Here is a 14,531-nt window from a genome sequence, read left to right as displayed (position 1 = left end):
TTCAAAAATCAACCAATGTATAAGAATCCGCCTGCCAATGCAGGGGACACAGGTTCGATCCCTGGTCCGGGAAGATCCCACATGCCGCAGAGCAACTAAACCCGTGCACCACAACTAGTGAGCCTGCAACTAAGCCCATACCACAACTACTGAGCCTGTGCTCTAGAGCCCACGAGCCACAACTGCTGAGCCCACGTGCCACAACTGCTGAGCCCACGTGCCACAACTACTGAAGCCTGCGCACCTAGAGCCCGTGCTCCAGAACGAGAAAACACTGCAATGAGAAGCCCAAGCACCTCAACGAAGACTAGTCCCCACTCGCCGCAACTAGAAAAAGCCCACACGCAGCAACAAAGACCCAACACAGCCAAAAAGAATAAGTTAACTAATTAAAATATGTATATGGATCAATTTTTTTAAAAACTCACCCAATGTAATCTACCATATATCAACAAGCTGAAAAGAAAAACTGCAGCATCTGGCACACAAAAAAGGCATATAATAAAATACAACACCAATTCATTATAAAACTGTAAACAAACTACAAATAAAGGTAAACTTCCTCAACTTAAGACCAACTACCAAAAACCCTCAGCTCACATACTTAACCAGGAAAGAATGAATGCTTTCCCCCTAAGATCAGTAACAAGTAAGGATGTCCACTCTCATCACTCTTATCCAACATGGTACTGGAAGTTCTAGCTGCTACAATAAGGCAGGGAGATGGGGCGGGGGGGGGGGGCAGGGAGGCAGTGGACGACAGTGGATTTGAGAATATACAGCTTGAAAAAGAAAAAACAAAACTACTGAGACATGATAGTCTACACAGAAAATCCCAAGAAATCTAACCAAAAAAATGGCTAGTACTAATAAGTGAGTTCAGCAAGGCTACAAAATATAACATTAGTGCACGAAAACCAATCCATTTCTAAATACTAACAATAAACATGTAGAAACTAGAATTAAAAACAATACAATTTACAATCACACCAAAATAAATGAAATAGTTAAGTATAAAGTTACCAAAACATGTATGGCACCTGCATGCTACAAATTTCAAAATGCTGATGAAAGAACCCAAAGATTAACAAACGGAGAGACATGGACTAGGAGACTCACAGATGTCTATCTGCCCCAGATTGATCGATAGCTTTAATTCGTTTCCTATCAAAATTCCAGAAAGTATTTTGTAGACATAGCCAAACTATTTTAAAACTTACAGGGAAAGCCACAGGCCCTAGAAGAGCTAAAACTGTTTTGAAAAAGAATAAAGTGGAAAGTCACTCTATCCAACGTTAATGCTTACTAGGGAAAGAGATAGACACATAGATGACTGGACCACTTCAGAAACCCAGAAATAAACCCACACATATTTGCGCAATTGGTTTTTGACAAACGTGCAAAAGCAATTCAATGGAGGAAGGAACAGACTTTCAATAAATGGTAGTGGACAACTGAAAGTCCATAGACCAAAAAAAGAAAAAAAAAAAACCTCAACCTAAACCTCACACCTTATATGAAAATTAACTCAAAATATGTCATAACTTAAATGTAAAACACTAAACTAGAAAAAAAAAATTTTGGGGTTCTAGAGCTAAGCAAGGAGTTCTTATAGATTTTATAGCAAATGCACAAACTATCAAATGAACATGGTAAAAATTTAAAAATGTTGCTGCCAGAAGATATTTGGAAACAACATGTCCAACAAGGGACTAGTATCTAAAATACTTTTTAAGCTCTCAAAATTCAGCAATAACCCCAAAAAATCCAATTTAAAAATGGGTAAAAGAAACGAACAGGTATTTTGCCAAAGAAGATAGACAGATAACAAATAATCACATAAAAACATGTTCAACATCATTAACCATCATGGAAATACAAATTAAAACCACAATGAGTTATCAGCACACACCTATCATAATGGCTAAAATAAAAAACGTGATAAGCAAACTTCCAGAATAAGAGAATAAGAACCTCTAATAACTTGCTCCTTCATAAAAGAAATAATAACAGTGGAAGAAAGAAACAGTCAAGGTTTAATTTTTCAAAACTTTGGAAATTAACCATAGGCTCATAATCTGAACAGCATTCACTCAAGAAAAGGAGCCTAATATCAACAAGAACAGTGAACTTTTTGGTGTTTTAATTTGCCCTCATCTCATGCCCCCTCTCTAGCTCCACAGTAGTCTTGAAAAACAGCAGCCTCATAACCAGGGTAAGCTGTGTAAACCGGCAGCCCAGCAGTCAGAGGAGAGAGCAAACCGGGTTTGTAGGTCCTCAAAAGGCCCTATCCACAGAGTACTATCACTATCTGAACTGCCTGGCAGCTCTTGAAAAAAAAAACTTATTCACAGAACTTAGTTCGACCTGACTCAGAGCTCACTCAATGGGAAAGCCCTATCACAAGGGCATTTGTCTAAAACAATTGACAGCAATTCATATTATAGCTGCCTGCAGCAGCAATAGTGGTTTCAGGGACCAAACAGCCAAAAGTACTAACGAAGGAATATCTGAAGAATGAGATGTCCACAGGCAGCACTGAAAAGATCTGACATGTTCCAGGGGATCTGGAATGCTACCTGATGTGCAGGGTTGTGTGTATGCCCCGGAAAAACCTGAGAAGGCCCTAATATCTCAGCTCTGGATAACGTCAAGGCCCTGCACAAGGAGAAAGTTAAAGTTAAGTCGGTTATAAACTACCAGACTATAGAAGGCATGCCTCAACACACACAGAGTTCTTCAGTAAAGAATGAAAGACTTATTGGCTCAAAGCATCTAAAGAAATCTCTGTCCAATAATTCACAGACAAGCAGACAGCGTAATGTGTTCAGCAACTACAAACAGGAAATATTTTTTTCCTCAAATTTTTGGCATTTACTGTAAGCCTCAAACAGCCACCAACACTCCATTTTATGCAGTTTGTGGGTCCTGGTTCACAGGGCAGGGAATGGGCTGGGACAGCAAGGCTCCTTTACTTCCAGCTCTTTGATGGCAATCCTCCCCTTGTCCTTTAATGGACCCATCTCCTGGAGGTAGCAAGAAAAGTTGGAGATGCCCCTTTTCCTACAGAAAACAGGAACTTTACAAACTTTAAGAAACTTTAGGGAAGTCATTAAACAAACAAATAGCAATAACAAACAAATTAAAAAACCTCTGGGGAGGGGATGGGGGAACTTAATGTCCAGAGTTGTCACAGTATATTTTAAATGTCTGGTTTCAACAAAAACTCGTAAAACACAAAGAAACATAAAGGTATAACAAGAAAAATGCAGTCAAGAAAAACTGGGGGCTTCCCTGGTGGCATAGTGGTTGAGAGTCTGCCTGCAAATGCAGGGGACACGGGTTCGAGCCCTGGTCTGGGAAAGATCCCACATGCCGCGGAGCAGCTGGGCCCGTGAGCCACAATTACTGAGCCTGCGCGTCTGGAGCCTGTGCTCCACAACAAGAGAGGCCGCGATAGTGAGAGGCCCGTGCACCGCGATGAAGAGTGGCCCCCGCTTGCCACAACTGGAGAAAGCCCTCGCACAGAAACGAAGACCCAACGCAGCCGTATTTTAAAAAATAAATTAATTTAAAAAAAAAAAAGAAAAACTGTACCTGAGGGAGGCCAGAAGTTGGATTCACCAAAGACTTTAAATCATCTTCTGTAAATATGCTCAAAGAAAAAAAAGGAAATTGTCTAAAAAAGCTAAAATACCCCAGCAAATAGAGAATATAAAGACATAATTATTTTTTAGAAAGAAAGAAACCACTACACTCAAATAGAAATTCAAGAACTGAATAGTACAATAACTGAAATGAAAAGTTCTCTAGAGAGGCTCTATAGCAGATTTGAGCTAGCTGAAGAAAAAGTCAGCAAACTTTAAGACAGGACAATTGAGAGTATCCAAGCTGAAGAACAGAAAGAAAAAAGAATGAAGAAGAATGAACAGAACCTCAGAGACCTGTGGGACACCATCAGGTATACAAATATATGCATAAGAGTCCCAGAAAAAAAGGAAGCAGAAAGAGTATCTGAAAAAATACAGACCAAAAACTTCCCAAATTCGATGAAATATTGATTATACACCCAAGAAACTCAAAAAACTCTGAGGATAAACTCAAAGAGACCAACCCTAAACACATCATGTCAACTAGTAAAACACAAAGAGAAATCATAAAAGCAGCAAGAGAAAAAAAACTCATCATGTAAAAGGATCCCTAATAAAATAGCTGACTACCCACAAGAAATCATGAAGACCCCCTCAAACAAACAAGAGCAGAATACACATTCTCCTTAGATACATATGAAGCATTCTCATAGATGGAACAAGCCTCAATACAGTGTAAAGGAGTGAGAGCATATTATTACTATTCTTGGACAACAATACAATGAAATTAACAACAGAAATAAAACTGCAAAAATCACAAAAATATGGAAATTAAACAACACACTCCTAAATAACCAGTGGATCAAGACAGAATCACAAGAAAAATTAGAAGATATTATGAGAAAAATGAAAACAATAAGATATATTAAAACTTGCGGATGTAGAAAAAGCAATGCTTACAGAAAAACTTATAGCTGTAAATACCTATTTTAAAAAAGAAGACCTCAAATTAATAGCTTAACCCTTATCTTAGAAAACTAGAAAGATAAGAGCAACTAACCCAAAGCAAGCAGAAGGAAGGAAATGAGAACAATTAGGCAGAAATAAAATAGAAAGCAAAATAATGAAGAATATAAATATAACCAAAAGTTGGTTCCTTGAAAAGACCAAAACGGACAAACCTTTAGCTAAACTGACAAAAAGAAAAAAAAAGAGGAAAAGAGAGAAGATCCAAATTGCAAAAACAAAAAATAAAAGAGAAAAAGCACTACCAAACTAAAGGATTATAGGAAACACTCTAAGGGAATAATATGAAAAACTGTACGCCAACAAATTAGGTAACTACCATACAATACACAGACTCCAAGAAAGACACAAACTAGCAAAACTGACTCAAGTAGAAATTAAACTGAATAGAGCTTCCTTGGTGGCGTAGTGGTTAAGAATCCACCTGCCAATGCAGGGGACACGGGTTCCTGCCCTGGTCCGGGAAGATCCCACATGCCGCAGAGCAACTAAGCCTGTGCGCCACAACTACTGAGCCTGCGTTCTAGAGCCCGTGAGCCACAATTACTGAGCCTGCGTGCCACAACTAGTGAAGCCCACGCACCTAGAGCCCATGCTCTGCAACAAGAGAAGCCACTGCAATGAGAAGCCTGCGCACTGCAACGAAGAGTAGCCCCCGCTCGCCGCAACTGGAGAAAGCCAGCGCTCAGCAACGAAGACCCAACGCAGCCAAAATAAATTAATTAATTTTTTAAAAAACTGAATAGACATAATGGATTGAATCAGTAATTTGGAAACACCACAAAGAAAAACCAAGACTCAGATGGCTACACTAATAACTTATGCCAAACGTAAAAATGCATTAATATCAATGCTTCACAAACTCCTAACTCATACTATGAAACCAAATATCCTTATAACAAAACCAAAGACATCAAAAAAAAAACTAGACCATTATTACTTATGAATATAGATGCAAAAATCCTCAACAAAATATCAGCATACTGAATCCAGCAACATATACAAAGGGTTATACACCACGGCCAATAGGGATTTTCCCTCCAGCAATGCAAGATTGATGTAACATCCAAAACTCAATAAATATACCATATTAATAAAGGACAAAGGAAAAAACTGGATCAACAGAAAAACAACTTACAAAAGCCAACACCCTTCCATAGTAATTCTCAACATACTCGCAATGGAACAGTACTTCCTCAATCTGATAAAGAATATCTAAATAGAACTCACAGCTAACATCATACGTAATAAAATACTGAATGTTTTCTCCCTAAGATAAGGATCAAGAAAAGGATGTGAGCTCTCACCGCTTATATTCAAGATTGTACTAGAGGTTCTAGCCATGGCAATTAGGCAAGGAGAAGTAAGACATCCAAACTGGAAAGGAAGAGGTAAAACTATCTCTGAATACTCAGAGATGATATGGTCTTATATATAGACAATCCTAAGAAACACACACACACACACACACAATTAGAACAAATGACTTCAGCAAAGTTGCAAGACACAATCTGAATATAAAAAAATCAAGTGTAATTACATACACTAGCAATGACCACAAAAAATGAATTTTTTAAAAATTCCATTAATAGCAACAAAAAGAATAAAATACTTAGAAATAAGTTTAATCAAGGAAGTGCAAGACTTTTACAGTGAAAACTACAAAACATAGTTAAAAGAAATGAAAGAGCTAAATAAAATAGAAAGACACCCCATGTTCGTGGCTTGGAAAGCTTAATACTGTTAAGACAGCAATACTCTCCAATTTCTCTACAGAGTTACCCAATAAAAATCCCAGATGGCTGTTTGCAGAAATTGACTGATGTTACTATTCACATGAAAATGCTAGGAACCCAGAATAATTTAAACAATCTTGAAACAGAACACAAGCTAGAGATTTCCTAACTTCAAAACTTACTACCAAGCTACAGTAATTAAGAAAGTATGGTAGCGGCATAAGGGTAATACATAAATGAATGGAACAGAAATCATACTTCAGAAATAAATCCTTACATTTGTGGTCATCTTCAAAGAAGATACACAAATTACCAATAAGCACATGAAAAGATACTCAACATAATTAGTCATTAGGGAAACGCAAATCAAAACCAAAACAATAAAATACCACTTTCTACCCATTAAGAAGGCTAAAGTCAAAAGAACGCAATAACAAGTATTGACAAGCATGCGGAGAAATTAGAATCCTCATTCCTTGCTGGTGAGACTAAAAAATGTAACCACTTGTAAAACAGTTTGGCAGTTCCTCAAAATTTAAACATACAATTACCATATGACTCATCAATTCCACTGGTAGGTTTACATCCAAGGTAAATGAAAACTTTCATCTTCACAAAAATTGGTACACAAACGATCGTAACAGCATCATTCATAACAACCAAAAAGTGTAAATAATCCAAATATCCATCAATTGATGAATGGAATTTTTTTAATGTTGTATACCATACAATGAAAAATTATTCAACCATAAAGGGGAATGAAATACTGATACATGCTACAACAATGGATGAACCTTGAAAACGTTGGGCTAAGTGAAATAAACCAGTCTCAAAAGACCATATGTTATTCCATTTATATGAAATGTCCAGAATAGGCAAAGCTATACAGATGGAAAGTAGCTTAGTGGTTGCCAGGAGGATGGGGAAGGAGAGAATGTGGAATGACTGCTAATAGCCATGGAGTTTCTTTTCAGTGTGATGAGAATATTCTATAATAAGAAATATTTGCACAACTCTGTGAATATACTAAAAACCACTGAATTCTGTACTTTAAAAGCATGAATTTATTATCTATGAAATTGAATCACTCATACATTGCCAGTGTAATATTGTACAGCCACTCTAGAAAAGTTTGTTAGTTTCTTATAAAACTAAACATCAAATTACGATATGACCCAGCAATTACACTCTTGGGCATTTATCTTAGAGAAATAAAAACCTATGTTCCCCAAAACACCTGTACGCAAGTGTTCACAGCAGCTTTATTCTAATAGCCAGAAACTGGAAACAGCCCAGATGTACTTCAACAGGTAAAATGCGAAGTGAAACTGTGGTGCATCCATTCCATGGACTACGACTCAGCACTAAAAATGAAGAAACTACTGATGTTCACAACTTGGACAAGAGTCTTATGCTGAGTGGGAAAAAAAATAAGGAAAACAATGTCAAAAGGTTATAAACTGTATGATTCTATCCCACTAACATTTTTGAAATGACAAAAACTTTTAAATAATGAATAGATTAATGATTGCCAGGGGTTAGGGGTGGGAGTTAATGGGAGTCGGTGTGATTATAAAAGGGATCCTATGCTGATGAAACTGTTCAGTATCTTGACTGTGGTAGTAGATACATGAACCTACACATGTGATAAAATTGTATAGAACTAAACACACACACGCATTACACACAGACGCACATCTGGGGAGATTTGAATAAGACAGTTGTATCGTATTAATGTCAATATATTGGTGGTGATATTGTACTACAGTTTTGCAGAATGTTACCATTGTGGCCAACTGGATAAAGAATACGTGAGACGTCTATAATTCCTTACAACTGTATGTGATTCTATGATTACCTCAATTTTAAACAGGGATTGCCTTCAGGGACATGACTTAGTGCAGGAAGGAGCAGGGCAACAATTGCTGGTTTTCATGAGAAATTTTTTCATACTACTACTTTATCTATGAGCATATATTATTTTGATTTAAAATATTTTTTCCCTTACAGGCAATATATATGTGAAGTACCTGACATATGAAAAGTCTTCAATAAATGTTAGTTCTCCTTTCCTTCCATTTTAAGGATAAGACAACCTCTAGACTAAGGTATCAGTACTAAGGAGTCTAATTCTGAGAAGCAGAGCCACTGGTAAATCATCCAATGGGATTACCAAGGGCTAAAACTGGAACCATAAGGTACTCCTACCAAGATAACTATGAGAGAATCTCTCTCCACCACTGAACAACTTTAAAACTAAGCCCTCTTCCTATTCCTTGTTCAACAAACTGAGTGAAGCAATTCTGGAGAAATCTAAAGGCAAAACAGTAGAGGATGAACAATAGCTTTGTCCTCATCTAGAAATTTCTTTCATTATCATGGTGTTTTATTATTAATTGCTTTCATTATCACTAACATTAATTGAGTGCTTATACGCTCAGTACATCATTTCATGCAGTTCTCATCATTTAACCCTCATACCAACCTTGCAAGATCGGTATTATCCCCATTTGATAGATAAAGAAGCTACAACTCAGAAATGCTGTGTATATTGTGCTGGTCAGAGAGCTAGTTAGCAACATGTCAGGATTTTCTCCCATGTATGTCTAATTCCAGAAATAAAGATTCTAGCCACTGATTCTGCATTATCTCACTTTAACAAAAGTGTCTAGCCATAGCTATCATGTGCACCTTCCACACAAAGGCACATAACAGCAGCTGAGCTTTCCGACCGGGTTGAGTACCCGGGAATATCACTGGAACTTCTAAGTCTCAAGCCCAGTCATGGTATCAGTCACTAGCCTCCTCCTAATCATGATGTCTCACCTGCCATTCTGCATTCTTATGGCTAACTACTTCAGTGTTTCCTTTCAAGCATTAAGACTCCTACCCTTCTACCAATTCACTTTACCAATCACCAACCCACAAGGCTAGTATAAAAAGACCCACAAATGAGAGTGGTCCTCTTCATATTTTCTTATTACTTGTCCTTGGTCAATGCTGGTAAACACTCTTACCATTCCCTACCCCTCTACTCTCTCACACACACTTACATACACAAGTCCCACACCCATGCTTGCCTTTACCTCTCCTTGTCACCATCATATTGCAAGTCGTCACATCTTCCCTAAGGTTAAAATAAGCCACTATAAAACTCAGCAGACCTCCCATCTACTGAGCTCTCCTTCTTCCCTATAGTCTCAGAGGAAAAATATTCCTATTACCTAATACTAACCCCTTTCTGTAACAGGAGCCAGGTCCTTATTCTCTCCTTGGCTCCTCCCCCTCCTGCTTCAAAGAAGCAATGTTTCCCTTTCTTGAAAAAGAAAAAACTTCTTTGAAATGACACGTACATTGCAGTTAATTAATAATTACTATGTCCTTGCTATTATGAAAGAAGCACCAGAAATAAAATAAGGTTTTCTGATGAGGACCCAAAGGAATAGAGAAGGAGGGTGTCATCAGAAAGATATGATGCTCCTTTATTTCTCTTTTATGACCTTACCAAGATACAGTTTTCCTTTCAGTGAGAAGGAGACGGGGGAGAGCTATAATTCAGTCTGAGGAGGCAAAAGGAACTGTGAGAGTGAGGGGAGGATCAGGAAATCTCAGAAGGTAAGCGACTGATAGGTAAAGGGAGTATTTGTGGTCGTTCTTGGCTATTTAGCAAGTAAAGGGAGAAGAGAAAGCTTAAAGGGAGTAAGAATCATAGCACTTGAAAGGACAGTGAGGGGGCGAAGGCAGGAGGGAAGAAAGAAATAAAATACACCCAGCTGTGGAGCAACTTGGAGCCTAATCTCTCCCTGGGCCTTAAGTTTCCCATATCTGTATATCCTAACATCAGGTAAGAAGCAACTAACTCTCCCCAAGCTTCCCATTTTTCACAGGTTCAAGTTTTGAGTCACCATTGACTCTTCCCTCTTCATCTTTCAATTTCAGGTACTTAAATCTCATCTTCCTTTTATTATCTACCAACTCAGGCCTTTCCCAATACTATTCCCAATTCTACCATGTTAGTTCAGGCACATATCAACTTCCATTTCAAGCGTCCAGAAAGATCTACATGGCTTGCCCAGAATTATAAAATTAGTTAGCTGTAGAGCTGAGACTGGTACCCAAGTCTTCTGACCAGGGTATTTCCCCATGTTTCTTCATATCTACAATACTTGCAAACCTTCTATACTAGTTCTCCTTTCATTCATTCATCAGATATCTATTAGGTATCTAATATGTTCAAGGGATTATGACAGGTGCTATGATAAGGTCTTGAAAACTGATAGAATGACGAGGGGAAAAGTGAGTATCAAGTCAAAAACATGAAGATTTCTAAGTGAGGATGTAGCGTAAGTGCCTGACATTAAGCATCTGACTGCCAGATGGCATCCACTTCAGAAGAAATCCATCTTGAATAAAAGTATCTCCAGCTGTATGGCATAGCTACTTGCAAAACCACCAGGTAAGGAACTAGGCTGCCTCCACCCATGAAGGTTCCTCTTTCAACAAGCCCTGGTAACCTAAATAACTGACCATTTGAGTGACCGTGCTTCTCCCTCCCTGCTATTGCTTTAAATTAGCCAATGAAGAATGAATCCCCGAAATTCTAGACACCTAACCCTCAGACCCTAATAAAGGCAGACCCCAAGGTGTGCCGTCCCTCTCTCCCTCTGTGTCTCGCCCCCCGACCTCGCCGTGCGGTCCCTGGGTGTACCATGCACCCTCCAGGATCCGTGAGTAATGGACCTTGCTCCTCCAAGTCTCCTGACGGTTTCTGCTGAAGTGCACCCTGCAATCACAATTAGAGAGCATCAGTATCAACAGGCTGAGGCCAGCACAACACAGGAGGAAGTGTTGGCGCCCAGGGGACTAAGGGCGAGAGAATGATGACTTCATGGTGCACTGCGTTTAAACCGCGCTCAAGGGAAAGGTCAAATACACATCTGAAAATCATCCATACAGAGGGGCAGCTAACATCAATGTGTGAGACTGCCCAGAACAAACTTGGAAAGTGAGGAAAAAGGCGCAAAGTCAGAAGTCAGAACCTGGCAGGAAGGCAGCAAGGAGAAGTAAATGAGCAGTTGCAATACAGGAAGAGAATCAAGTGGCAAATGTGTCAAATGCTACACTGACCAAGTACACAAGTTACATGGGCTTCAACAATTTAACATACTTCCTTGATTCCTTGGTTTTTTCTTTCTTCACATTTTAGTATTTCTGAAATCAGGGTTAGGTGTGTTTGTCATGGGCTTCCTGGACTTCGTAAATGTGTAGTCACAAAACTGACAGCGTGTGTGACAACCAATGGTATTCCAGGAGCAAGGAGACACAGCAGTGAAACGACTACTGAACCAGCGTGCGCGGACTATTTTTTCAGGAACTTTTTTGGTAAGAAAAGAGGAGGCAAGAGAGGAGTCAGTGTCTGCTTTCATTCAGTTTTCAGTACGATGAGACAAGCATGTCGGTAAGCGAGGAGCTCAGAAATCGCTTTCAAAAGGTAAAGGGCACACGCAGGACAAACGCAATGCACTCAGAACGTAGCTGCGCCGCTCTCAGCGCGGTCACCAGGCGGACCCCGCGCCCGACTCGGCCGAGACGCTCCCGCTCCGGCGTCGGAAGAGGCAGGGGAGGCAGCGCGGCGCAGACGCGGCGGCTACGCAGGCCCTCCCGGACCCCAGGACGCCGCCGTCGCGCTGCGGCCCAGCAGAGACCCGCGAGCGCCAGCTGGACTCGGGCCGCACGGCCGGGCTCACCCTCTCCGGTCGCCCCGCAGCCGCGACCCTCGCCCTCCAGGGAGGCGGCTCCTCCCGCCCCGCCTCCAACACGGGCTGCGTCCACGCCACAGATGCCCCGGCCGCCCACCAGCCCGGGGCCAGCCACACGCGCCCCGCGGGCCCAGCCGACGTGGGGGGACCGAGGAGACGGCGCCCAGAGGCCCACAGCCTACCTTCCAGCCACGAGACTGGCCGCCACGGGGCATCTCCGTGCGCGCCGCTTCCTCCAGAGCGTGCCGCTTCCTCCAGAGCGTGCCGCCCCCTCAGACCGCCGGAAGGCTGCGCGTCGCCGAACCAACTCGGCGCGCCGCGACGCACCACGCTCTGCGATTGGCGGACGCTCGGGCTTGGGGGCGGGGCTTCTCCGGACGCACCGCCCTCCCAGCGCGCCGCGCCGCACTGCACTCTGCGATTGGCGGACGCTCGCGCGGGGGCGCGGTTTCCCTGCTACCCATGCTTCCTGGCCCTGACCTACAGTGGGGACGCTGGGAACCGGGCGCCGGCACCAGCTGTAGGTCCGGGTTGTCCTGCGCTGCTCGGTCTGCCTGTACCTGGGCCCGGGTCCGGCAGAGCACGCGCTGGACTGGCCGCAGCGCCGCCGTCGCCTCCTGGTCAGGGAGCTGCTGAAAAACCCGCGCGGGGTTTTTCAAATAAAGCTCGTACGTGGTGTGCTTTGTCAGGCAAGGACCGGCTTTAATAAAAATAAACGGTAACCCGAAGTGGGCTATGAATTCAGCAAGCGGTGCTTAGAGAATGGTTGCAGCCGTGGATAACCGGAGACAGGGGTGTTATTTCCCCATCTACTTGAGACCAGGGGGTTAGTATCCAGAGCAGAAGTTTTCAAGTTCAGAGACGCCAGAACCCCTGCTTCTCCCTAATGACGGCCTGGACCTCGAATGTTCTGGGCAGGAAGAGGGCCGAGGAGGAGGCTGGCCTGTCCGCTCTGCCTCCTGGGGGCCCAGCACAGGGCTCGGGGGCTGCTGGGCCTTGAGGTCTGGATGCTTCCAGGTGTGGGATGAACCTGCCACTGCCCACTGGAGCCTGCTCCTTCCGAGATTCAGGAAACCGGGGTACCCACCAAACCGAGCCCATCCCCAGCCTCTGCTGCAAGTCTGCTCGGACTGATCCTGCACAGACCTGCGGGAAACAGGGCCTGAGATTCCCATACTGACGGTGTTCTGTGGAATTTCCACTAGACCCCTTTCTACCCTGTTCTGAGCAAATTACTAGTCAATCCATGCTACCATCACTCCATACTGCCTGGGAAGCTGAGGCTCCGAGAAGCCAAGTAATCCAGCCAGAAGCACAGACGTGAGGCCACGGAGTGGGGTCTGCACCCACCGTCCGTCCAGGGGGACTGCCCACTCCCCGCAGGTTCCACGCCTGTTCCCTTCGCCCCCCTCCCGGGACCAGCTCACAGAGCCTCCTCTTGGGGGGATTCACTCACCTTCTTCTAACAGGATCCGTCTCACTATCCTGTTCTGGGATCATCCGGAAGGCTTGTCACTCTGACGCAGGTTCAGCCTCATGTCACCAGGGCAGCTTTCCTGGATCACACTCACCACCTGCACGTCCACTCTCAGCTCAGACCCAGAAAGTCCCCCTCGGCCCCGAGCCCCATGGCTCTGCCTGGGCTCCCACCCACTCCTGCCTGGTCCATCCCTCTCATGTCCCCTGCAGGGTCACCAGGAGCTCCCACCTGCCCCAGGTAGGCTGTCTGCTCTGTCCTGGGGAGGCCTCCGTGGTGTCAGGTGGAAGACACAAGAGGTACCCGTGGGGCCTCCCTCAAGCAGCCCAGTGGCCAGCACCCGCCTACTCACCTCATCACTCTGGAGGAACAGGGGTTCTGGGGGTCCGTGGCATCTCCTGGTTCTCATTTCATCCCAGCACTGCCCACAGGGAAGTTGCTAAGCAACTCTGGGCTGGCTGCGCAGAGAGGACGCTCATATACACGCCCCCACCCCCAGCACACGGGGCTCTCGTGGTCAGGCCCCTCCCAGGGTATGGAGCTCACCTGAGCAGTTACCCAGCAGCCCACGGGGATCTTGTGGTCAGGCCCCTCCCCGGGTATGGAGCTCACCTGAGCAGGTACCCAGCAGCCCACGGGGCTCTCGTGGTCAGGCCCCTCCAATGATATGGAGCTCACCTGGACAGGCACCCAGCGGCCCACGGGGCTTTCATGGCCAGGCCCCTCCCAGGATATGGAGCTCACCTGAGCAGGCACCCAGCAGCCCATGGGGCTCGCGTGGTCAGGCCCCTCCCCGGGTATGGAGCTCACCTAAGCAGGCACCCAGCAGCCCACAGGGCTCTCGTGGTCAGGCCCCTCCCCGGGTATGGAGCTCCCCTGGGCAGGTACCCCGGCAGGGCTGGGCACACAGGAACCGTGCACGTAGCCCTCATTGCAGAGCACC

General features: G+C 43.8%; 1 protein-coding gene and 1 pseudogene across 6 annotated transcripts in view; both read right to left on the bottom strand.

Moving 5' to 3' along the window:
- Positions 1 to 11,806, bottom strand: part of LOC133077280 (protein FAM136A-like) — a 28,986-nt pseudogene extending 17,180 nt beyond the window's left edge.
- The window catches only part of SPIDR (scaffold protein involved in DNA repair), a 367,405-nt gene extending 355,022 nt beyond the window's left edge, over positions 1 to 12,383 (bottom strand). For all 6 annotated transcript variants that reach the window (XM_061171846.1, XM_061171848.1, XM_061171850.1 and 3 more), the window contains exon 1: positions 12,294 to 12,383. In XM_061171846.1, the coding sequence (XP_061027829.1) occupies positions 12,294 to 12,326 (33 nt within the window). In that variant the 5' untranslated portion in view covers positions 12,327 to 12,383. The remainder of the gene's footprint in view (positions 1 to 12,293) is intronic.
- Positions 12,384 to 14,531: the final 2,148 nt, after the last annotated feature.

Source organism: Eubalaena glacialis, chromosome 17 (genome assembly GCF_028564815.1).
Source record: "Eubalaena glacialis isolate mEubGla1 chromosome 17, mEubGla1.1.hap2.+ XY, whole genome shotgun sequence".
NCBI classification, from domain to species: domain Eukaryota; kingdom Metazoa; phylum Chordata; class Mammalia; order Artiodactyla; family Balaenidae; genus Eubalaena; species Eubalaena glacialis.
Note: the sequence above shows the minus strand (reverse complement) of the source record. Positions and strands in the feature narration are given on the sequence as shown.